This window comes from Amphiprion ocellaris, chromosome 20 (genome assembly GCF_022539595.1).
Source record: "Amphiprion ocellaris isolate individual 3 ecotype Okinawa chromosome 20, ASM2253959v1, whole genome shotgun sequence".
Classification (NCBI taxonomy): domain Eukaryota; kingdom Metazoa; phylum Chordata; class Actinopteri; family Pomacentridae; genus Amphiprion; species Amphiprion ocellaris.
Window position 1 is genome coordinate 17,867,652 of NC_072785.1, and position 25,989 is coordinate 17,893,640.

The 25,989-nt window shown below is 42.8% G+C and overlaps 1 protein-coding gene across 2 annotated transcripts in view; it reads left to right on the forward strand.

The window, feature by feature from the left end:
- Window positions 1–22,468, forward strand: part of akt1 (v-akt murine thymoma viral oncogene homolog 1) — a 31,865-nt gene extending 9,397 nt beyond the window's left edge. For both annotated transcript variants that reach the window (XM_023273322.3, XM_023273321.3), the window contains exons 3-14: window positions 9,001–9,129; window positions 10,855–10,966; window positions 11,273–11,399; window positions 11,952–12,083; window positions 12,227–12,292; window positions 12,851–12,919; window positions 13,068–13,193; window positions 14,696–14,824; window positions 18,026–18,240; window positions 18,435–18,522; window positions 18,762–18,864; window positions 21,821–22,468. In XM_023273322.3, coding sequence (XP_023129090.1) covers window positions 9,001–9,129; window positions 10,855–10,966; window positions 11,273–11,399; window positions 11,952–12,083; window positions 12,227–12,292; window positions 12,851–12,919; window positions 13,068–13,193; window positions 14,696–14,824; window positions 18,026–18,240; window positions 18,435–18,522; window positions 18,762–18,864; window positions 21,821–21,900 — 1,376 coding nt within the window. In that variant the 3' untranslated portion in view covers window positions 21,901–22,468. The remainder of the gene's footprint in view (window positions 1–9,000; window positions 9,130–10,854; window positions 10,967–11,272; window positions 11,400–11,951; window positions 12,084–12,226; window positions 12,293–12,850; window positions 12,920–13,067; window positions 13,194–14,695; window positions 14,825–18,025; window positions 18,241–18,434; window positions 18,523–18,761; window positions 18,865–21,820) is intronic.
- Window positions 22,469–25,989: the final 3,521 nt, after the last annotated feature.

Genomic DNA, 25,989 nt, shown 5'->3' on the forward strand with positions numbered 1-25,989 from the left:
GTTTGGTCGGGAGCTCATCAGCTGATTGGCTCCCTTGTCGGTCATGTGGCTGAAGGACACCCATGAGCTGCTCCTCCAAGCAAGACCTTGTTGGTGGTCCAGGAAAGTGCATGAGACGCAGAGTGGGATCGAGGTGGGGGCGGGTTGGGAGTGGAGGAGGGGGGTTATAAAACACCAGACACAGTAGTCAGTATAGATGAAACATTTTTTCATCTTTTGAATATCTGTGCCTTGTGCATCTGGTGAACAGGCCTGCAACAATTCGGCCAGCATTTTCCACATTTGTATTAGTTTGTTCTGAAGGGAATGCATCGTTTCCTTCACTGTTAAATGCTGTTCAAAGGAGCAGACCCAGCTGATTAAGAATGTCTCATGATACTGCAATGCTGACTGTCTCATGGCTTCAGGACTTTGACTTGCTGCCAGACCTGCTGCTGGGCTCACCCATGCTCCTACACATCTCCTCATTATGGCTGTCATGGGCCACACACTGCTGCAGTACACAAACAAACACAAACATAGATACTGCAGACCTAGAGGACTAGCTCATCGTATTTGATAACATATGCACCTACATTTGGGGGGCTTTAACAAACAAATGACCAAGTCTTTTCAAAATGGATCCCAAAATGCTTGTTTGCCATCTTTAAATTTCTCAATATGTTGCAAAATTAAAGTTTCTTGAAGTAGAAACATATAATCCAGTGCTTAACCATTCAGAATTTAGTTTTGTGATGACAGTATTAACATTGTATACCATTATGTAGACAAATAAGCTTATGTTGTTAGTTTGAATCCAAGTTTAAGAAATATTTCTGTTTTCCACATATTTTTAACTGATAGTTGGTCGCTGAAGATGAAATGCATGGTGTGAAGGCAATGTTTATAAAAAACCAAAGCATAGAGGCCCAGTGAAAGATAAAAGGGATGTTTCTATGGGGAAAACAGTGAGTCAGCTGTGGTCTATGCTTCTGTGACGGCAAATAATTTTAAATAATAAGTTTAACTGAAACGTGTTACTTTTTACTAACTTTTGCAAGCAACTTTACAACAGATCACCTCAACTTCGGCGAGTAAATACCCCGACTCATCCCAATTGATCACCAGCAGTGGAAGCTGTAGTGGCAGAGCGATCTGGGAGTGGAGCCCCTGTAGGCATGGTCCAGCAGCAGAGGGTGTCCCACCAGGACGCCAGCGCTCCGGCCGGGTGTCTGGCCGACAGCGAGGACCCCCTGCTCTGGGTAATGGGAAGCAGTCTTCCTGTTAAATGTGGTGGAGAGAAGTAAATTACTGGGGTGCAGCTGTCGGCAGGCAGGCTGGCTGGCATGGCGGGGGAACCAGGAGGCTGAGGGAGGTGGCACCTCCACCATTCGCCTCCTCGCACGGCAAGCCCGCTGTGTGCTTACTTTGCTGTGCAGAGTCCTCCTGCTCGTCACAACTGTGTTGCTCAGCAGCGCTCTCTGTCTCTGCTACAGCTCCTGTGCTTCCTCACTGTCCTCATCTCTTGTTCTCTTTTATCCTTACCCCCGCATTCCTCCTTTTCTCCTTGTCTTTATTGCTTATCCTTTTCCCCTTGGCCTATGCCTACCCCCACAAGCTCACCCCCTCTTAGTCCTCCCCCACTTCCAGCGCACGCTCCCCACCCACCACCCCACCACCCTGTTGCTAGGATAATGACCCTGCTGACAACTCAGACCCATGGCGGAAGCGGCTATGGACCAGCGAAAAGCTCCCAGTCTTTGACATCAATCACATCACTGGCACCTCTCTCCAGTTTAGGGAGGGTAGGGGAGACGGAGAAATGAAGGGGATGCTCAGCTGTCTGCTCACTGAGAGCTGACTATATGCTCCAATGCATCCACCACATCAGCTTATTTTGTTACTCAGAACATATTTAACAAGTTATTCAGAGGACACGCTGGAAGTTTTTGAAAGTAGTTGAAAATTTTTAACAGCTGGAGGCTACCTGTCTCCAGGACAGAAAAAGGATCCTCTGGTGTTTATTCCTCACTTGTTTAAAGGTGTTAGATCTTACACTGGTCATTGTAAGTTCATTGGCACTAATTTGCTCTAAATAATGTGTGTTTATTTGTTTGCCATGCAGTAACCCAGTTAACTAATCCATGGACTGCTTGTTTACTCAGGAAGAGGGGGCAAATCTCAGCCCCAGTGTGGCAGGGGGGAACTTCCCACAGTGTCTCTATGGTAATCAGCAGGTGTCACTCACCACAGAGAAGAAGTGAGGGCTTTCTTACGAGCGTGAGAAAGAGGGGCAGCCTCCATCGCACCCCCAACCCCCTTGCTTTTTTTCTTGTTAGGGTAGCAGCAGCAATCCTAGTGACTGAGAAGGAGAGAGAGGGATGAGGGGAAGAGACAGAGAGGGCTAGATTGGAGGCTGGGGTGGCCCTTCAACGCAACCTGTTGATGCTGCTGCCAAAGCCCTGGCAATCGAGTTCCCCCTATCCAGCTGCATGGGAGAGAGAGGGGCCAACAAAAGAGGTTCGGAGAGCGGGAGGGTGTCAGGAAGACATAAAGAGAAGGAAAGAAAAGGAGTCCAAACTCCTGGATAGTTTAGGATGGCATGCAAGCGTGGTGATGCCTTATATGGGCACAGTGAGTCAGGCGAATGGGTAGATGGGTGTTCGGGCTGCATGAGAAGATCAGCTCGGAGCCCTGAGGCCTCAGAGCGGGGCACGGTAGAGGCAGAGTTTGTGGTTGCTGGGGCTCAGTGGTGACCCCTGCATCAGGGAGCCCCCTCTCCTCTGGAGCAGGCAGCCCGTGGCTCATTGAGATGCAGGGCACAGGGTGGCAGGCCGCAGCTGCAGCCTACAGGCAGAGCCCGGCAGAAAAGGGCCGAAGGGATGGCGGGGGCGGCTGAGGAAAAACCAACAAAAGACGAAGCCCCCTCCCCCTCCTCCCTCGCTTTGGAGTTCTAATTCCCTAATCCTCAACCTCCGCCCACCCCCCCTCTTCTCATCCGATTCTCACCACTCAAACACACACACACACATACACAGTTCATGCAGTTACCACTGGCTCCTTTCCTCTCATCCCTAAGCCATGAATGGCCAGACGGGGACAAAACCCAACAGCAGCCCTCTGAGGAAGTCTAACCACTGGGTGTGGGCAATGAGAGGGACATTTTGTCTGACCCTCTCTCTTGGTTCCTCTCACTCTGTGTGAGATCATTTACCCACTTGCAATGTGTGTGTGTGCAAATGGTTTATCTAGTGCCAGATGACTACGGTGGTCCTCTCTGTTTTAAGATTATTGTTTTGGAACTCTTATTAAAAGCTTTCAAAGCAGAAAGAGACAGGAGAGATCAGCGGAGAGAAAGGGATGATGTGCAACAGAGCTGTTAGTTTGGACACATTGTTGGGACACTGCAGCCTCTCTTTTGGAGGCTGCTTGATGAATGCTACATGATGTGTCTTATTAAAAGCCAACAAGCCACAGCAGCTGGGACCTCAGCATTCCTGTTGTTGTCACATGGAGACGGATAGAACAGGACGCTCCTCGGAAACAGTCACTAACCTCTGTCACTCCCTCTTTCTCCCTCTTCTGTCTAAAGTCTTCCACATTTTTCTTTTTATTTAATGATTCCTCAATAAGTCTGCCTGGGTTGCCCTTACTGTTCAGGCTTGACTTGCAAATGGCTTTGGTGTTGAAAGAAAGCCTTAATATAAATTTGAATCCTTCACCTTTCTTTACTACGAGCCCTTGTGGAAGCAGGTGAAATCTTAGGATTGGTAAAGTTGCACATATTCTGATGATAATTTTAACATCTGGAATAGAGTAATTTACTTTAAATGACTTTTTTCTCTTTTCTGATGCAAATTCTGTATTGGTGCCCTTTCAGAGAGCACACTAGTATGCATACGGTGCTTGTGATTTGATAAACATATACATAAGCAAACAAGACAATGCACTAACGTGTACAGCTGTGGCTAAACCTGTTCTCCCCCCCCGTACCTTGTTGTGTGTGTTTGTGTTGGGGGCGTAGAGGGCGTGGCGGTGGCATGCTGGAGCTGTCCGCACGCAGGGCCATGCAGCAGTTGGCAAATAAAGATGAATTCTGTTGTGTTTGGCAGCGGTTCTCCGTTCATTATTTTCCACTTTGCCCAGCGCGCATCCCAGCCCTCAGCAGCTGCTTGTCATGTAAAGACACTCTATCAGGTCCTGACAGCTCCTCCCATGCACACACATGCACACACAAAGTGCGCATGGCTCATACACACTTCACTTGCACTCACCCCCCTCCCGACTCACAGTCCTACATATGTGGGGAACATATGCAGTGATCTGTCTCACTACCACTCCGTTCAGCACAACTCTTTTGCACACTGCGTAGCTTTCTCATCCCCTCTAGTTCTCTCATCTTTCATCTTGTGTCAAATCAGTCTTCCTATTCTTCTGTCCTTCCCCTAATTTGGTTGAGTCGAGCCACATGTCTGCTGTCACACTTTACTTTTATTAGAAAAAGCTTTGATTCCGAGACACACATCATATAGAGGATTTCCTCGTATCCGAAGCACACGTGTGTGTGTGTGTGTGTGGTGTTTGCGGACCAGACACTTGAAGTAGGTTTATCTTATCTAGGTTGTGGTCAGCCTGTCTGTTGGCCACTTTCCTGTTTTGGAGAACATGTTGAGATGAAAAGGGTTTAGTTTACTGGAACACTGTGATGATGAAGTGACTTAAAAGCAGAAGGCTCTCCTGTGTTGTTACATGGCCCATTGTCCTTTGTCAGCAGTCTGCACTGTTTCTCACTGTACACAGGATGTATTTGGGGTCTACTCTGCAAAGCAATGAAGTCACGTTGTGTTAAACATTTAAAGCTAGTGAATGAGTCAATTTCTTCTTTATTATTTTGTCAGTCTACATTAAACCTGATTTGAGCTATATGTGCGTAATTGCTTTCGTAATATAATTCTGTGATTCTTAACTGTGTTTAAGATGCAAAAAGCCCAGCTGCAAGTTTCACTTTCTCACCACGTTGGTGCTCAAGAAAAGCCGCTGTGTGGAAAGTACAACTGAATAAAAGTAGAAGGGGAAATGTGTGTAAATAGGAAGCTGACAAGGGTCATCTTTGTTATTTATGCTCTGAGTGCAGACTGTTTAGGGGGGTGTTGCACTGCAGAGTGGTGGAGACACACACTCGCAGACAACCGGATGTAGCTGCTTCCACTGTCGTCATGTGACCAGGTTTGTGGTCACAGATGGGGAAGTTGCAGTGTCCTCCTGTCTAGAAAGAGCATGTACTAGGATGTGCAGTGCAGATGTGGAGTTAACTAATTTCTTGGTGCCACATCTCTGTAACAGACTTTTGATGTCAGGAATGGATATTATATATATTAAAAAAAAAGAACATAAAAGGTTCACATAAGTATTTATTTATTTTACATCCATCTGTGGTTGTTTTCCCCCCATTTTTGCAGTTACAGTATCATAGTAAATTTCTCACTAATTTTAGGATGCTAGAGCTTTAGAGTTCATTCATTCATGAGCTTTTAGTGCTCTTTGAGATGTCTCCTATTAGAATAGTTGCAATTGTTGAAAAGCTCTAGTCACTAAGAATGCTTCTCAAGCATTTTCATCTCACAGACATCAATGTGAAGAATGTGGCAGAATGTCTGTTCATACAGTACATGCCTTGCCTCTTGCTGCTATTAAAGCTGCAACATGTCATTGATTAGTTGTCCGTTGATAAAGAACTGATCAACTATTCTGATAATTGATTCTTCAGTTTTTGTATTTTTGAAGACCAACATCTGAGAAGAAGACATTCAAAGACATCATCTTGGACTTTGAAAAACATCCATCAATATCTTTTGTTTAACCATGTCATAATCTAAACAAGTAATCAATTATTTGAGAAAATCGTTGGCGGATTAATAGACGTCATTAGTTCTTATTACTACATATGACCACCATTACTATTCCTGGTGGGTGCTTCATATCAGCAGAGCAGGCAGGAAAAGCTCTAAACCTTTAAAACTGTTTTAATGTGTTACACCCGAATATCTTTCACTGCCTACAAGGCAGTGTACACACAAATATATTTACACGCAAGCACATACAAGTGTACACGTAAACACCTGTCTCTGCTCCTCAGGATCTGAAAGCTATCATGTACGTAAGAACATTAAACAGTCTGGAAGTGATTTGCTGCATTCCTGCTGCCAAACCAAAACTTCTACATTGAAACTTTAGGCTCTGCTGGCGAGACAAGTGAGTATGTTGTGCGTCCGTCTCATGTCATGGTGTCAGGTAGGGGGCTCATTATGCTGTCTCTGCATTGTGCACATACTGTCCTCAGTGTTAGCTGGCATGGACTATAGCTGGGAGATACGGGTCAGCCAAAACCTGACCACAGAGCGAGCCACCAGCTGGGGCCCAGCTGAGGAAAAGAAGGATTGGTACGAAGAAATCAAGAGCCTTTCTGGCAACTTTTGATTGTTGAACAGCCTCTTAACTCTCAGCTGATACTTCAGTGTACTCTTAGTGGCACCTCTTCTCTGCTTTGATTATTCAGATTTTATGCTAACCATGTCTCCAAGCACCGTTGTGCTGTGGTAAGGAAGTTTGGTTCTCTTGAAGGCTTGTGATAAATAACCCTATGTGGGTAGATTCTCTGGAGACCAGCAAATGTGGGTGACTGATGTGGAAGTTGATTGGTGAGGCTTATGGTTTGAAACAGACAAACGACTCATCACTGTAATTGTGTTACAGTGAAACAGGCATGAGGGAGATCCACTAAACGCAGTTCTGCCCATGTGTATTACAATTAGGACAGCACATCTAGTATGAAAGGCTTTGCAGAATAGCGGTAAGAGTGGCAGTCTGACGGCTGACGAAGTCAAGCTAATTTCTAAATGAAAACACTTACTCTGCAAAAAATGAGAAGAAAAGTCTCCTCTCGTGCCATAATGAAAAATGTCATAACATATTGGACATCTGCTGCGGGTTGAGGACTAAAGTATATTGTGCTGAGAGACAGATCCTTCCTCTGAGGTGGTGATAAGAGCCACCACCTTGCCGGTCACAGTAAATCAGGTGTTTTTACACTTCGATGTTTGCTTTGCGTTTAATGGCTTGATGCTTTGCTAGAAGATGATGTACAGACAAGCTGTTTTACAAGGCTTTATTCTGTTGTTCATGGTGAAACTTAGGTGTAGATTTTTGGGGGGATGCAGGGGATATGCTCCTTTCAATTTTATAGGAACACATTTAGGGCATTTCTCATAGAGGCAGCAACAGAGATGCTTTCAGAAAACATACGAATTGGAGTATAAAAATTTACCAGATTGCAAGAAACTATTTCTTTAACTCTCAAAATTTTCCCCAGAATGCATCCTTTGCTCTCCTGTGCTTTGACATGTACAGGAAAGCCATATGAAGGATGTCCTTTTACAATTTGCTGCTCATGTCACCATTTTTGGAACAAAATGTAGAAACATATTGGGAAAAGGGAGTCATAATTTTGCAGTGTCAAAAGTGACAAATCTTAAAAAGTGATATTCAGCCAGTGTTATTAATTCATGTGATTTCTGTAAATATTTTATAAGGACGTGCACTAAACAGAGGAGACATCGCTCGCTGCTGTTTGCTCTGCACTGTCTGATCTGTTATCAGTATCATCACTCAGAAGTGTGTGTGTGTTTGAAGGAGGGTAACAGAAGCTGATATTGACAGACCTTCTACTTCACACACTCACACATAACCCCCTCTCTCTCTCTCTCTCACACACACACACACACACACACACACACACACACACACACACACACACACACACACACACACACACACATCATACACATCACACTTCAGTGTTAGAGGAAATGGGGCAATTAAGGACAGCTTGGTACTGCTCTGCATGGGGTTAATATGCAGCTCCGTAATTAAAAATAAATTACAGTTTTCCTGTATAAATATTCAAGTTCCACTCCACTGTGTGCCACTGCCTTGTTATGGTATGTAAGCTATTTTTTTTCCCCGTCTGCACAACATCTGGCGCAACATTTCCTGAAGCATCACCGGAATAAATTGAGTTTTGTCTGCCTAAGAGAGATTCATTTGTGTGATGCAAGTGTGTCGAAGTGAATGAGAAGGACACGCATGGCTTGAGGTTATGGCTCTTGTCTACAAAAGGGGGATTGTGGAAAGTTTTGCTTGAAAATCAAAATCAGGCTTTGGCAAACATAGTGCCAGAGTTAAGAAAAGATTGATAGGAAATTTGTAAAGGAGAATGCCATGAATTTTACACATCAAAGCCTTTTTTGCAGTGGGAGTGTATATGGATATTTAGAAAAGTTATATAAAGAGTTTTATGGCTCCAGAGATAGCAAGTGCAGAATTTGATAAATTACCGCAAGTGATGTCATTTGTCAGAAGCAGCTGCGACTAAAAACTACACATTTGAAACTCAAAGAAAGATGAGTTTTAACCGTACTAAAGTAGGCAAATAGCTTGATTTCCTTGAATTCTTGGTAAAACTTGTCAACTTGGATCCTAAATTTAACTCATCATTTGAAGCAAATAATAATACAAGGTTTTACATTTAGTTTAGTTTTAAATGTTCTTTGACTGTAAATATATATGTACATTGCAAATGACTGCTGGAAAGGGGACATACTGGGTGGGAGAAAGAGTCTTGACTCCTATTAAAACCAGCATTTGTCCTGCAACTGACCTACACGAGCAGAAAGACGATGACAAGATGGTCATTTTAGGGAGCACTAGTGAACGGCATAGTAATTAGAAATAGGTTGCACCGCTGGGGGATTTGGGGGGGAAAAAAAGAGAGGACAAAACTGTTTTGTCATTAATCATGATACTACATTGTAAACAAAACAGTTGTGCATTGGTCAGCGTTTTCCTAATGTAAAAGCACATTTGTGAGCAGAAACCCATGAAAAGCTCTATGGGTTCGTCTCAAGTGGTTTCATTTTGTCTCCTGTAACTCAACAGTCCTTTTCAATCTCTGTCTCATATCAGGAGAATACATCAAGACCTGGAGGCCGAGGTATTTTCTCCTGAAGAGTGATGGTACTTTCATTGGCTACAAAGAGAGACCACAAGATGTTGACCAGCTGGAAACCCCCTTAAATAACTTCTCTGTAGCACGTGAGTATCTGCTTCAGAGAAACCACCACATTTTTTCCCCTCTGTTTCTTGGCAGCTTGTTTTACCCTTATTTTGTTTGCTGCTTTTCTTGTTTTTACTCGCATTATTGCAGCAAATATGTAATGTGTATGTACTTGTTACAATTTTGTTTGTGTCTTGCCTCTGTCTACCTCTGCAAAGTAATTATTACCAGCTGAATCTAGAGTACAAATCATGGCTCAAATGGTTCTGAAGTAAAAGTATGAAATGGAAAAGTCTCTGTATTATGTCCAACCCCTCTATTCATAATCATTTAGTGACATACTAAATGATTATGAATAGAAACATTAGCAAATTGCCTGTAGTATCATCTCTGCCGTGTTGCTGCAAGTTTGTCTCAATAAGGGCACCTGTCCAAGCAAAGAAAGCTCTGCCACAAAATGTGCATGCAAGATGTCATCCCTCCTTTCTGTACATATGTGCCTTCCCCAAACTCTCAGTGACAAGAAAATAACAACAACAAAAAATGCCCAGAGCAGCCCAGCTCACTCCATCTTCACATCAGAGAAAGTTGCTGCGATAAGCTGTGCAGATGACTGAACACAGCAATTAGACAGCATACTGTTTGTTTAACAAAATGTTTCCTCTCCGACACTCTTGAGTTATCGTGGCTATTAGCCGCCTGATTTCAAGTATTTATCTGGGCTGCGCTCGGAGGCTCTGTCTCCATCAGTGGTGGCTTTGGTTTTTGTCACCGCTGCGACCCCACCGCAGAGGACACATGGTGCGACGCTGCTGACGGGGCTGCTGCAGCTGGATTACATATTCACCCTGATGGAGCCATGTTGGATCTCAGTGGTGGTCCACTCCGAGTCCCCCATCTATCAGACAGAGGCCATTTTGTGTCACTTTCTGACATATTTGCTGACATGTTTCATTTGGGAACAGATGTTAATGCGAAGGAGGTGCAGATGGAAATTTCTGTTTTGTAAATTCAGTTATTGCACTGTTGTGAGTAATTGTTTTGCAAACTGCTTACAAGACAATAATTTGCTGCAAAAGTGGAAAAACTGAGCATAATGGGGAAAAAAGAAAGATGTGATGATTTCTTTTTTAAGTAAATCTTTTGTCTGCCAGCATGACTTGCTACACATTTTCCGATTTGAGTTTATAAAATGTGAGGATCTGCTGCCTTTTGTTGTTTTGTATCTCTGTAAATTTAATGTCTTCATGATCTGGACTTTAGATTTGAGAAAACAAGATGTTACCTTGGGCTCTGTGGAATCATAAGACATAGTTTTTGCTATGTAGCGACATTTTATGGACAAACAATTCAAATCAGTAATTTCAGAAAATTTTTGGTGAAATTCATCAATATTTGAAAATGATTAATTGCAATATAATGCCAGGTGCAGTAACAAAATGTCCAAAACACAGTATAACTGGAGAAAGAAAGCATTCTACTGCAGAATTGCAACATAAGCTTGTTATTAGGTTATTTAAAGAAATTCTGGGGTTTACTTAATACAACTACGGCTTCCAATGTTATGTTTTAAATGGCCTGACAAGTTACGGATCAGAGTTGTTTTCTTCCACCAAAGTGCACCTGTTCCTTTCCAAATTGGCCGACAGTGTCTGTTAGGGTGGCGATAAAGATAAATGGCTATAACTGTGGGTCTGTCTCTCCCCTCTGCTCCCCTACACACTGGCCCTTCTCTTCATCTCCCTCTCCCTGGCTGTGGTCAGAGTGCCAGCTGATGAAGACGGAACGGCCCAAGCCCAACACATTTATCATCCGCTGCCTGCAGTGGACCACTGTCATCGAGCGCACCTTCCACGTGGAGACCCCCGAGGAGAGGCAAGAGCGACGCACACACCTCTCTGCTCACAGAGCAGTAAAACACAAATCATTTTCATGCAAAGAATTTGCCCCTGTTGCTAGAAAGCATTTGACTAGATTAAGAGTTGTGTTTCCTAACATGTCAGAGCAAACACAGACATACACATTTAATGACTGTTATACACTCGCAGGAGTTCCACCTGCTATTGACAGAATTCGCACTTGAAATTGTTTTCCTGTTGACAAGAAGACAATTATGTGTTTGGACTGCTGGGCTTGGTAAATGGTTTGATGTAATCTCTCTGCTGCCTGTGTCTCCCTCAGGGAAGAATGGACCAAAGCCATCCAGGCAGTGGCTGAAGGCCTACAGAAACAAGAGGAGGAGATGATGGACTCCTCTCCAGACCCCATGGACATGGAGGTCTACCTGACCAAACCCAGACTCAAAGTGGTACTGGTTCATTTACAATCTTTGCATCTGTTGTCTTTTATCCCCACAAATCTCTCTCTCTTTCCTTACAAGTGTGAATTATCACAATCATGGCACTCAACTTCCTCCTTTTTTGAGTATATTCTTCTAAGTTGACCGTTGCTCCCCTTGTCTGCCCTGCACTGCCTTATTTGCACTTATAAAGCTTCAACCCATCAGTCCAGCTTCTTTCTCAACATCAGCCATGGGTGGCTTAGCACCAGATAGCATGTCCACTAGGTTTCAAAACCCCCACATGTGTCATGACATAAAGGTCCAAGGCCACCGGATTGGATGTCCCCCACACAACCATTTTCAACATTCTCCTCAGTGCCGGGGTCAGAGGTTAACTGAGACACAACCACATATAGGCCAAACCATTAGAGGAGTGGAAATTGCTCAGTGGGTGAAATAGTCCCTTAAATGCTTCAGTGTTGTTGTCAGTGGGATTGTGTGTCCTGGCTAGTTAGAGCTTGAGTTTGTTAATGCTCCTGTTTGTAACCAGATGCCACTTTCTCTCCTCTGGCCTCTCAGACTATGCACGACTTTGAATACCTCAAACTCCTGGGAAAAGGCACTTTTGGCAAAGTTATTCTGGTAAAGGAGAAGGCCACAGGACGCTACTACGCCATGAAGATCCTAAAGAAGGAGGTGATCGTAGCAAAAGTGAGTGGTTGCCTGTGAGCGAGTAGAGGGGTGAAAACACACTGGGGGTGTGGAGGGGGAGGATGGCAGTTGAGCAGTGACTGATACCTAAATAGTTAGCTATTGTAAGAGTTGCACAAACACTCTTTGTGCTTTTTTTCCAGGATGAAGTGGCGCACACACTCACGGAGAACAGAGTCCTCCAGAATTCAAAGCATCCGTTCTTGACAGTAAGGAGCCCCTCCATATACCTAAACCAAACCTTATTTTAACTCGTAGAAATCCTTCAGTCCATGCCAGCAGCTTCCATTCAGAAAAAGGGGACAGTTTTACCAGGAATGTTTTGAAGTGCTATGCTTACAAAGACTGCAGTCCGGAGGGGCCTTTTATAGTAACACTGGGCATTCTTTTTTTTTTTTTTTTTTAATCAGTTAACCCTTTCTCTGTAAGCCTGAGGTGGGTTGTAGTGAATAGCTCCTCCAAAATGTTATGTCTGAGTGGTAGGTGGTGGAGGCAACATATGATATGATGTATTCAGTGCAATAAATGTGACCAAGGCTTACCACACAACAGTATTTATATAATACGTCTTCACATTTTGGACTTTCTGTAGTTTTCATTCATTTCTCTTCTCTTTCGACATTCGTTTCAAAGTGTTGCTAAGGGTCCAATGCTGCAACGTGTTTTGAGATGCTTCACGTTATCACCCACTGTTTAAATGCCAGCTTCCTCTTGACTTTGCTGGAAACATCAAGTTCTGCTTTGAGCAATTTATTTTTTGTCTGCAGGGACTGAAATACTCCTTCCAGACACATGACCGCCTGTGCTTTGTCATGGAGTATGCAAACGGTGGTGAGGTAAATCATTTTAACCATCTGTAAACACGCACCTGTGGGTCTCAGTGACAGAATACTTTTGAAACGTCATTGATGTTCATTTTACTATTTTTCTTTGACTCACCAAGTCTTTGCTTGTTTGTTATCAATCTCCCCTGTTTCCCCTCAGCTTTTCTTCCATCTTTCAAGAGACCGTGTATTCTCAGAGGAGCGGGCACGGTTCTATGGTGCAGAAATAGTGTCAGCACTGGACTACCTGCATGCTGAAAGAAACGTGGTTTATCGAGATCTAAAGGTAGGTGGGGAAACGCGCCCTCACTTTCTGTCATCCTCACTGTCAGCCTCTCTCCTCTGTCTTTCTCTTTCTCCTTCCCCCTCCTCCCTCCCTTCATTCCTCCCTGTCCTGGCAGGATATAAATAGGGTTTGCCTCCATCCGGAGCAGTGGCCAGGGCTTATTGATCTGCCTCCCCCAGATCAGTCTCCAGACCTCACTGCAGCTGGAGGGAAGCTCAGTCCGTACGTTACTGCAGATAGACAGAAATAACCACCAGTGCTCTTTGAACAGATCACCACTGCTTCCCGTTATAGCACGCGTACACTTCTCAGTGGGTGACATTCGTGTACTTTGATTGACGTCATCTTTATATGTTGGCAGTAGAGAACTTTTCATTACCGAGGAGAAAAAATTTCCATCATTATTTAGAAGTGAAAGGTATCAGCTGCTCTAGGTTCATTACTTGCATTCAAATGGTAACCAGAACGCTCATACTCTAAAGATGACATAAGAGATGAATGCTGCAGATTGATGGGCTTGTTTGGGTTTAGGAGGGCTTTTGGGGGGGGTTATCAGTGTTGCAGTGGGCATCTGTAGCCCGACTGCTTCCAGCTGATAAAACAGTACCAGCCAGGTCAGCACAGCACTCACTCCCTCCCTTCTTCGCTCCTCCTCTCCCTTGGGTTTATGAGGCAGGCTCCCAGCCTGCTAGGGTTCTCCTGAAAATGCCAGGGTAGCAGGATTGGAGGATGTGCTGACTCTGGCCGGGCGCTGCTGGCCACGTGTGAGCTACAGCTGCCCGGTGACTTTAACTGAGAGAGAGAAAGAGAGACAGCGAGAGAGGGAGGACATGCTGATATTAAAAGGCCATGCGACGTCAAGTCATGACACTGCGTGATGCACATCCTTTAGGTCAGTTTACCTGTACGTGTTATCAGCAGGCACGTTTCCATTTGCATCTGTGCTTATGCGCCTTTTCAATTTGTGCCTTAAACTGAGAAATGAAGAAATGTAAAAAAAAAAAGAAAGACAATTGCAGAAATTGTGCAGCAAACTGTTTTGTGCTTGGTTAAGTCGGAAAACTGACGTGTCAAAGAAAAGAAAAGGCAGCTAGAGAAGGCTTTTTCTAATGGATATTTATCACATTTTTATCTTAGTTGGTAAAAACATTCATGCTGTGCTTTGACTCATGTCAAAGCAAATCGCAAATAATACTAGAAAAAAGACTATAGGTGATAAGGGGTATACTTAAATGGAGTGTTGGGGAGATGTTTTTGCACATTGAGTCTAATTAGTCATTAAAAAAGAAGTACTACCATAGGTTATAAAAAACAAAGAATGTCATCACATTTGCTTGGTATTAGATTATTAGCTTTACTAGCACTGATTCATCTTTTATTTTCTCAAAACCTCTGTAAAATACCGATGTCTTTGTGTATTTGTGAATTAATATATCATCACCTTCAAAAAATACTTGGAGTAATTTTATGATGATTCTAATATACATCTTCTTTCTCCTCAGCTGGAAAACCTCATGCTGGACAAAGACGGACACATAAAGATCACAGATTTTGGCCTGTGCAAGGAGGGGATCAAAGATGGCGCCACTATGAAGACTTTCTGTGGGACGCCAGAGTACCTTGCACCTGAGGTAAACACAACAGTGATTCACTCTACCGGAAATATTAACTTCAGTGTTCCTTGCACCATGGCTGGTTTTCTGTAGTACTGTACAGATCATTGACAAGCCAAAAAAAAATGTAACATGAAGTCAGCGCCAGGCCTCTTGAGAGCTGCTGGAACAGATTTAAAGTCTCTTTTATATATTCCTCCTTTAGTGTTTGATGTTGGTGGAGAGCGCAATGTAACACGTCTGTCAAAAAATCTGCCATTGATGTTCAGTTTGATTGAGATCTGGTGTCATGAGTTTCATACTTAAACCATTCAGTGACCTTTCGCAAACTGTGGGGAAGAATCTACATTCATTAGGTGTCTTTACTCCTTTATTCAGGTGTCTCCGTGGATTATATCTATCTATATACATTTGTTATATATTTCAAATGTATGTATTCAGAGCCAAGAAGTTTCTTCCTTATACTGTAATTCAAAAATACAAAAAATTATTTTGATTGAACTCAACAGAGAAAATGACAAAGTGGACCCCAAAAATGATTGCTAGTCTTAACACGAGTGACATCTGTAGATGTGAAACAAAAATGCAGCGTGTGTTGTTGGACATCAGTAGATGAGAGGCATGTGAAAGAGAAGGCAGCTGTCCAAAAATACCTTTCTAATCTCCAGCAGAAGTTGAGTTAATGAGTGTGCCTGGTGCCCAGGGCAGGGCAGCCTGCTCTCATATTTGCTCTGAGAGGAGGGGTGTGGCTACTCCCTGTTGCGTGCAGGTATGACAAGTGTTAGAGTGGGCCATGTAATCTGATACTTCATTGTGAGTGTTCGCGGCGTGTGTGTGTGAGTAAGTACGTGGGTGTTTGGGCTAGCCCCTTGCCTGTTGTTGTAAAAATGTTTTCCGGGAGAAGGGTGTCCATGTTGACACAGTTGCCGTATTGTTGTTTTTAGCCTCCATTTGGAATTTTCTGGTTAGGGTAGAGGAGGGGAAGACGGAGTAATTGGCTGGCAGCACCTCAGGAAACGTGAGCTTCCGCCCCTGGGGGAAAAAAAAACGACCACATTGGCTACAGCTGTTGTGTGGCACCAGGGAAGCCACAGCCCCCTGCTGCAGCCTGGGATGCCTCACCTGACCTGGGCAGATTCAGAGATGGTGTGAGCACGCCATCCTACAGTGCTTCAGGCTGCCTGTCAGGAAACGTATACCTACCTCTCGTTTCTGTCTGTCAGGCTAAACCGTTTCTAACAATCAGCACCAGGTCATACAGGCATAAACTGTGAACAATAAGCAGTTTATTTTCAGTACCTCTCTCAACCGTTTCTAAAAATTCCTCTGAGTGCTCCAGCTGTCCATCCTAAGCTCACTTTGCTCCTACACAGAGCAGAGCTGTCCACGACAGGTTCAACCTCAGCAGCAGTGAGCAGGGAGACATCATGGGGCGTTACCATGGCAACAGGGTCGCTGGCGAGCGTCTCTATGGAGTGCAGGCCAGGCAGTGTTACAGGTTGTTCTGCAGTAAACAATGACCTTGTTGTGTGTGCTGCACAGGAATGCTGTAACGTCTGGGAATATTCCACCCAGAGCAGGGGGGGAGAGAGAGGGAGGAAGGGAGAGGGAGGACAGACCCCCTCTGCAAAAGCCTGACCAGTTTGTCTCTGGAGTAAGGAGTGGGACAAATTCACTTAGTCACTTTTATTAAGTAGCTACAAAAAGAAAACCACTATTGGCTTAGGGAATTTGCTTTTAGGAAACATCTACAAAGAAAAATGCGGACGTGTCTAATCCAGCCACCGACACCGATCTGGATTCACCAGCTTGAAAGATTAATTGCTGTCAGCGTAGAACGTTGTGAGCAAAAAAGTGCAGTTTACAGAGCAGGGCTCCAAAGCAGCAGCAGCAAGTGCGTGTGCCTTTTATCCTCTCTTTCCTCCCTCTCTCCTCCCCTATCTCTGCTCCTTTGGGGCAGTGTAACAGTATTAGTTTGGGGCTGGGGCCCAAGCAGGCAGGCAAGCAGTCCTGGTTACGTATATGAGGGATGAGCTTGGCTCCTGCGCTCCTGGCAGCTTCACAGCTGTGGCGCTCTTCTACATATATGGGGCAGCTGCGGGCCCAGCTGTCGCACGGTGTGAATCACACGACAGCAGCGCTGGAAATAGAGACGGCCCAGTAATCCTAGCCCCACACCGGCTTCACGTTACTCCCCCTGCCCTCCCAGTCCTCCTCCTCGATGCTCACCACACACCACAGCGCCAGGCCGAGTGCCCACAGACACATGCACAGTGCGTTCACATGCACATACACAGTAGTTTTGTTCCTTTTACGGACACATCCGTCCATCTGTTTTCCAGGACCCTCACTCTCAGCCTGTGCGCTGTTGTGTCCATATCTAATTCTATTAATCCGCCCTCATCTTTTTACCTAAGTTTCTATTCTTAGGTCTGAATTACCTCGCATCATGCTGCTGAAGGTTTAAGAGAACAGACTGTTCTCCTTGTCTTGATTTCACCTTCAACATCCGCCTGGCGAGGTAGAATCCAGTACATGTCCCCGGAGACCTTGGAACAACTCCGCTCAGCAGCACATTAGTCATGCAACAGGTTGTGCTGTTCACTAAGCACAACACTGGAGGAGTTTGTCTCATTAAGAAATGTCAAGAAAAGTCATCTTATGGAAAAAATAAGACAAAATATTTCCCTTTCTATGACTTTACCTGTGTTCATTTAGCTGGTTTGTTTGTAAGACCCCTTTCTGTTTGTTGCCACACATTTGCTTATTTAAGCGACCCACACCTCTGCAGCTTGTTGATCTGTTTGTGTGTATGTGTGGAAGGCCCTGTGGTGATTAAATATGCAGGCCTCCAGGGGAAACTCTATCCTCGCTCCTAATGTGAGATGTGAGTCAGTGTTGGCTAGGACTGCCTCAAAAGTACAGACCAGGGGCGAGAGCAGGCGATTTTGTTTGGGGGGTTGGTGGATGGGGCAACCCAGTTGCTTTAGGGTTTGTATATGCACCTTACAGAGCTGCTGTCCTCACAGCCCTTTGATGTCCAAACACAACCTTATTGGCCGAACATAAACTGTCGCTTCCAAAATGTAGCAGTTATTTTCTTTTACCAAATATGCATGAAAACAGCATAGAGGCACTAGACACCTTTGTCAACAAGTTCACTTAAGAGCATCCTAACATCTGCATTAACAACGCTATTACCCATCTCCAATTACCAAGGTACTAGAAGACAATGACTACGGCCGTGCTGTGGACTGGTGGGGTCTGGGGGTGGTGATGTACGAGATGATGTGCGGCAGACTGCCGTTCTACAACCAGGACCACGAGAAGCTGTTTGAGCTCATCCTCATGGAAGACATCCGCTTCCCTCGAACACTCGGCCCTGAGGCACGCTCGCTGCTCTCTGGCCTTCTGAAGAAAGACCCGATGCAGAGGTGAGAACCTCTATTTCATCCTCAGCTGTCGCACTGTAAATTCTAGTTTTTATGTAATTCAAACATGTGTCTCTACTTTGAGGTCATTAACTGTTTTCATGATACAATAGCAGGAAAAGTAGCAAAAAAAATATTAGTAGTGATGTACTCCAGGACATACATCCTGATTTGCTCTTTTGTACTTGTGTTTCCAGGTTAGGTGGAGGACCTGATGATGCCAAGGAAATCATGCAACACAAATTCTTTGCTGGGATCGAATGGCAAGATGTTTATGAGAAGAAGGTGAGTGTCTAAGCTGTACCTCTTGCTGTGTTTTTCTTTCAATGTCTTGTGATCATTGTCTCTGTAAGGACACCAAACAAAGATAGCTGCTGTTCCCTCAGGGATCAATAACATTACGTCACTTGAAGCGCCGCCACCTAGAAACGATATAGATTGTCATCAGACTGGCAACTGTTACCAAACAGACTGACAACTCTGATGTGCTGATATGTTTGTGTCTCTTCTCTCCTCTCCAACAGCTGGTCCCGCCGTTTAAGCCCCAAGTTACCTCGGAGACGGACACACGATATTTTGACGAGGAGTTCACAGCACAAACCATCACTATTACGCCACCCGGACAAGGTAGCAGCAGACATAGACAGTATACTTAATATTTCTTTGCTTAATAGACAATTCAAATAATCAGATTGTTGCTTTTTGTGCAGCTTTGTGATGTTGCATTTGCATTTGACGTTAAGGTTGATGAGCACTGGACTGTGTGTAAAACTGCCGACACACTTGTATGATAAATTTCCCTCTCCCTCCTGTGAGACTTTATTAACAATAATACTCTTTAGCATCACTCAAGATGAAAGCTGACCTTATTTTTTCTGTCTAAGGGCCACTGAGTTACTAATCCTAGAAAAGAAATGTACTAATTCAGCCCTCTAAATTAGCTTTCATGTGAAACTTAAAATGATTGTCACTGGCTCAGTAGAGAAACTCAATACTGAACTAATTCATTCGGTCACAGAGGTTATCTTCAGTATTTGCATCTGTAGAGAATTGTGCGATGTGTTCACGGGCTGAGGCTTCAGATATGAAGCTCACAAACATGAGTAGGTAGCTCCCTTGAGAGCAGTCTGCCCTCTCCTGGAGAGCCAGCGCCATTAAAACTGAGTGTTGTACCCCACAAAGTCGCCAGATGCATGTCAATGACAACCATGCATTAGTTACAATAAAAGGAAAATATGATGAGAGTAAAAAGTGACAGCATATCAGGTTATTGAAACTGACAATAATGAGAAAATAAAATATAAAATGTTTATGGATAAATATTTTTTATATGAAAAATGTGCTTTTGAAAGATCCAGAATAAGTTTTAAAAATGAGGATCAGCAGTGTTGATGCTAACCAAGCAGGAGCAGGATGTCACTCAGCAAAAACAGTGTAACAGCTAATAGCCTCATGTACTAGAATGCAGTGGTTTTGACTGAATATTTATATATTTTTTAAAAACTTTAAGAAAATGTCTAAATGTTTTTTGCCTGTAGGAATAATTTAAATAGTATTTACCTCTGTTGTAAGTGGGCAATGTAGACACAAGCCTCTATTACAGTAATTGTTGTTATTTCTGTACAACGTACAACATTTTATGTATATTTAGTAAAATATTAAAATGTGTTTCTGTCTCTACAGGGCCTATAAAAAGTACTGACCCTTCTTTGAAGTTTTTCCCTTTTATTACCTTTCAGTATTGAATCATGGTCAATTTATTTAGGCTTTTTTGACAAGAATGTCTAAAAATAGACTATTTCATGTCAAAATTGGTTGCTACAAAGTTATATCAATTAATTAGAAGTATAAAACATAAAATAAACGACATACACAAGTATTCACTCACTTTAAAGTGACTCGTCTAATTCCACACAGGTGCAGCCAGTTGGTGCATGAAGTAATCCATTTAGTAAAATGGTGCGTGAAAAGCCGCTGGTGAATCTGTATTCTGGTTATAACTTCCCCATAAAGACAAAAGAACACGCCTGGCAACTCTGTGAAGTTATTGAAAAGCATCAGTCAGGGGATGGATACTAGAACTTTTCCAAGTTATGATGTGGAATACATGGAGTACAGTTAATCCATCATCAACAAATGGAAGGAATATGGTATATATGCAAATTGTCCATATATATATATATATATATATATATATATATATATATATATATATATATATATATATATATATATATATATATATATATATATATATAAGAGCAAACTGTCCACAGAAACTGAGACACCATGCAAGAAAGGGCCTAGTGAGGAGGCCACCAAGACACCCATGACTCCTCTGAGGGAGTTACAGGTTTCTACAGCTGAGATGAGAGAGACAGTAACTGCTGCCCGTTCTTCACCACTCAACGTTTTATGGTAGATCGGCAAAGAGAAAACTGCTGTTGAAGAAAGCTCATATCAAAGCTTAAATATTCGCCAGTAGACATGTGGTTGCCTCTGAGGTCAACAGGAAAAGAGTTGTTTGGTCTGATGAGACCATCTGACTAGATGCTGTTTTGTGAGTGCATCATCCTCACTGTGAAGCATGGTGGCAGCAGCATCATGATCATCCTAGAGGACAACCTGATGCAGTCTGCAGGAGAACTGGGACTCGGACGAAAGTTTGTTATCCAGCAAGACAGTAACCAAAGCAGACAGCCACAACTAAACCGAAATAATTTGAAGACAATAAGGTGAATGTTCTTGAGATCAGAGGGAAGAGCCCAGACCTCAATCCCACTGAGAAAACTGAAATTGGCCATTCATTCATGATCCCTGTGCAACCTGACAGTTTTGCAAAGAAGACTAGAATAACGTCAGTGTCCAGATGTGCTGATTGAGACCAATCCACACAGGATGAGTGTAGCTTTGATCAAAATTACATCTACAAAATACTGACGTGAAGGGGCTGAATATGCAGTCACTGATTTTGCCTTCAATATTTTTAATTTATTGGCATTGCTTTGTAGCAATACGTAATGAATAGTATAATAACTTTATTTGTGTAGCACCTTTAAGAAGAACATTCACAAAGTGCTTTGACAGAACATAAAAAAAGACAAAAATGTGCAGAATGGATAGCTAATTAAAAGCTGGTTAAAAGGACAACATCACATAAGGGGGTTAAGAGAGAAGAGGAAATAAAAGATAAAAATAGATTACAATCAGGAGGTTAGAAAGAAGGACTACAAGAAGTGAAAGAAAAGTGAAAGAGTCTTTTATTTTGTAAATTCTCGTCAAAAAAGCCAAATTATGTTGCCCGTGATTCAATGTTGAAAAGCAGAGGGGACAACTTTGAAGGGGGTGAATGAAATATGACAAAAATAACATTAAGCTGATCACAAATCTAGTATTTCTTGAAAATGTAGCTGTTTGTAATTTTAGAACATTGCGATGGTCAAATATACCCAGAGATACTGAAGGTATAAGAGGTATGGAAAAGGGCTGACAAATCTTTGTTGCCTCATGGGGTATATATATTGTCACATGTACCACCCGTATCTACCACTAGAACTGACGTTTTCTGTTGTTCCTTCCACAGATGACAGTATGGAGTCGTTTGACAGCGAGCGGAGACCCCACTTCCCCCAGTTCTCCTACTCTGCCAGTGGAACGGCCTAAGCGACTCTCAAGCATTCCTCTGGTCCCACCATCTCCCCTCACCCCCCACCCGACTGCACTCTCACGACCAGGGCCACAGCCCTGCGTCCTCCCAGCATTGTCCGCAGAAGCTGTCGTTGGATGTAACAGTCACGATCCGCACGTTGTGTTTTACAGGAAGGAGGAAATACAAGACAAAACAAAGATAACTGTGGTTGTTGTTGTGTGGCCTTTGAAGACTGACCACGGAGATAACACTACCCTGCATTTCCTGGTTGTTATGTTGTATACTGAGCAGGCATCCATACACCATAATGAATGGGGAAATGTAGCTATGCACAAATTAGGCTATTGCTATAAATCGATGAAGTTTGAAAAGGGCCTTTTACATTGAACATATGTAGTGAAAGTACAAATCAAGCATTTCAAATAGAAAATAGGCATGCTGTGGACCAAAAACATCATGTGAGCAGAGAGTGTGTTGTTGTTTGTTGAATGGGTGATAAATCCATGTTTTTCCAAGTCCATTCAAACATTTTTGGCTTCTAAGTGAATGTACCGTATCAAATAAAGTCAATCTTCCTGCATACTTATGTCTTGTAACACATGGCTAATTCTCCTAAGACTGAAATGCCGTCACCTGGAAAGTTCTTTATCACTTTCCTGTTACCCTGATGCAAAACTGACTCTAGTCGGTCTGTAATAATATCATGTCACACCATGATGGGCCTGATAATGTGCCATACAGTCTGATGTGAGGAATGGCAGACATGCGAAGAATGCAGAGTGTTTAATCATTAAGGCTTTCCTGCAGTGGATTCCCTCAGTTAACTGTTTGCACATCAGAGTCATTGAGAGAATCCCCATTTTCCTGTTCAGGAGAATAAATAGCTTCTCCAGCTCTCCCCTGAAGTAAGTGCTTATACTTCCTGATGCCTTTTTATCTCGATGCTGTGCTGCAGACACCTCCTGGTTTCCCTCTGAGCAGGGTCGCTCAGTGCAGACCCCTTCAGAAACTCTTCTCTCCTCTGGGTTTTTCTTCCCTGTACAGTACAGTATTGGGTGTTTTCCACCCAGTGCGCTCGCTGCAGCCTCAATGAGGTCACTTTTACATAATACACTTCTTTAGGAATACTTCGCAAACAAACTGGGCTTCAGGGGAAAACACACAGAGTCATCTTTGATCTGCTACTTAAAGGGACTTCTGTCCCTTCACGAGCTTCTGAGTTATTTATATGAGACCAGCATTGATTAAAACGAGTTTTACTGTGCCAATGATATGCACTTTGCTTCCCCAAAATGATTGTATTTGGACTCTTATTTGTACTTTTATGGTTGGTAAAGACTAAATTAGTTTTTTTTTGATAATATAAATTCAAATGTTGTGGACACAATAAACAAGATTTGCTTGTTTGAATGATTTCTTCCCTTTTAAAGACAGCTGAGGTTAAACTGAGACTCTGGGGAAGTGAAAGTCTTCCTTCAAAGTGTACTCAGAGTTTCCCAAAAGCACTTCAGTATTTTTAAGATGACGGATAATCATTTTCTCAAAATTGCGTAATACATTATTGAATGTAATGGTTTTTATGATATTGTTTTCTCTTCAATCGTTTGCAAAACTTTGTTCGTTTTTTAAAAAATCTGTTTGTTACTTATTCCTATGCACACTCACCCTTTGCTGTCACCTTCTGAAAATAGGGAAATTCATTTTATACTTTTTATTTTTTATTTCAACTTCTTTTTGTACCTGCCCTCCCGTATTCCTGAGACTGAGGACACCAGCTTTAGTAAACAAATAATATAAACTTTGTACACTGTTTTTGCTTGTTTCTTTCAAATTGATGAAATAAAAAGGTCTTAACAACAGCTGTGCAGGCTCTTTTTTTATCGTTAACTCAATGCTTCTTGGACATATGGATGAACTCAAGAACCTATAAGGCCACATGAACCAAAGTATTCTAATATTTGGATGAATAAACTTCATTGTAGAGCATTGACAAACATTCCTAGAATGTATTTTCCGGCTCTACAATTTAGATAGAGGTTTATAGTAAAGAAAGAAATTCTTATTGCTCAATCATTCATTAATTTCCTCCCTTAATTTTGATTAACTTGCGAATTGTAAAACTACCTTCCTGCTCATTGTTCCAAGTGAGTTATTGCCTGTAAAAATGTGACGTACAGTTTCTGTAAGCTGCAGTAACTACATCAGTAGGCCACTAAATGGTGCAAATACAATCAGTAGAAGCGGGAGTTTTGTTTGTGTGAGCCTCACTGTGATCGCACCCCACAAATAAAACATGGCTAAGTGTGTGAGACAAATGTTTCAGCGCTCGGTGGCTCTGACTGTGTCTTGGCCGTGTTCTCTGCTTCTGCAAGGCTGCTCAGGTCCACGTCTGGGGCTCTGCAGCTGGTCTGAGACGGAGAGAGATGCTCCCCCCGGGGCTTCGGGCAGATGGTACGGTCTCTGGAGCAGATGTTGACAGCCAGGGCTCACAGTCTGCCTTTTTGGCCAGCTGCAATGCGCAGCATCACACAGTGAGGTTTGGCCCAGTGTGGCGCTCACCTGACAACCATCCCTTACCTGACTCCAGCTGCACTGCCCAAAAACCACCACGGAGCTGGAGGTGCGGCTCTGCCACCAGGACTCTCCTGGGGAATGTAGTGTTGTGTTGTGCTGTGCTGTGTGAGGAGGGTGTCACTCACACACTGCTGCAAGCCAGAGCGCTTCTGTGTTTTATACTAGAAATAAAAGTATTTCCCACAGAAACAGAGTCTGGGAAATGCAGTCTGGAATCAATAGACACCATATATGTGAAACATTAGGCATCATTACTCTTGTTTAAAGGTGGTAAATCGATGTGAGAATCAACATCCAGAGGCAGACAAATAAGACGATTTTAACGTTTTGATGCACATGAGATAAGCTAAAGCAGCTGCCGTGCAAAATCAGGAAGATACACTCCTGTCTTCTTTCTTTTAAAGTAAGATACTGGAGCTATTTAGGGCATTTTACTTGATAAAAATCTTGGTGCAAAGTACTTCACTGTAAGCTGTTTTGCAATTCTAAAGTTGCAGCAGCGAGACTGGTGCTGCTTATCTACGCAGCGACAGGCCTGGGTTGCTCAGTTTCCTGTTCATGGACACTTCAGCAGAATGGATGCTGAATTACACCGAACTTGAGCGTGCGGTCTGTTTACTGACGGCACTGCACCGCTGCAACTGCAGAAAGAAAGAGCAGACAATCATAACAACAAAACATCAGACAACATGCACTTTGATTAGACAGAGTCACCTTTAAATCGTAGGAAGTTCAGAGACTTAAAAAAAAAAACAAAACAAACAAACACAGAGCACCGACTCCAGGGACTTGTAGGAGAAACTGCTGAATTGGTGAAAAAGCATGTTTTTATTATATAAGGGTTGAGAGAGAAACATGCCCCTGATTTTTAATAAGAGCAGGACTGTAGTGAAGTGATGGAAGAATGGAAGAAGCCTCAAGTAAAATGTACCAATACATCAATGGAAAACAGATAAAGAACCTGCAATAAAATCCTTTTTAAGCAGATGTACCTAAGTATTGGTAGCAAAATTCAGTTAAAATAGTAAAGTAAAAGCACTGGTTTGCTGCCCTTGACTGAAGTATCATTATATCTCACATCATTAGATACTTCAAAGTGAAGCATCAGTGTCGGCAGCATGTTACTGTTGTAGCTGCAGGTGGAGATAATTTACATACTTTACATATAGATTTATATACACTGATACTTGAGATAATTCTAAGGAGCTATAAGATGATTAATCACAGCATAATAACCTATAAATAACAATAACTCCATGTTTTTCGCTTGTTTTAGTGCAAAAATGTTCACATTGAAGAAATTATCTTTTTACAAATCATTATGAACGACCTGAAATTTATTAAGAAAAATAAATTCAATTTCAACAACATTACGCTACAGTTTATCATTTACACATTACAACCTATAGATCACAGTGTTTCTACAAAGGCACAAAGCATTTAATCACAGGTATCTGGAAGTGAATGATATAGTAGTTTACTTTATGATCAAAATGACAAAAATCAGACCAAAAACAACAAACACAAGA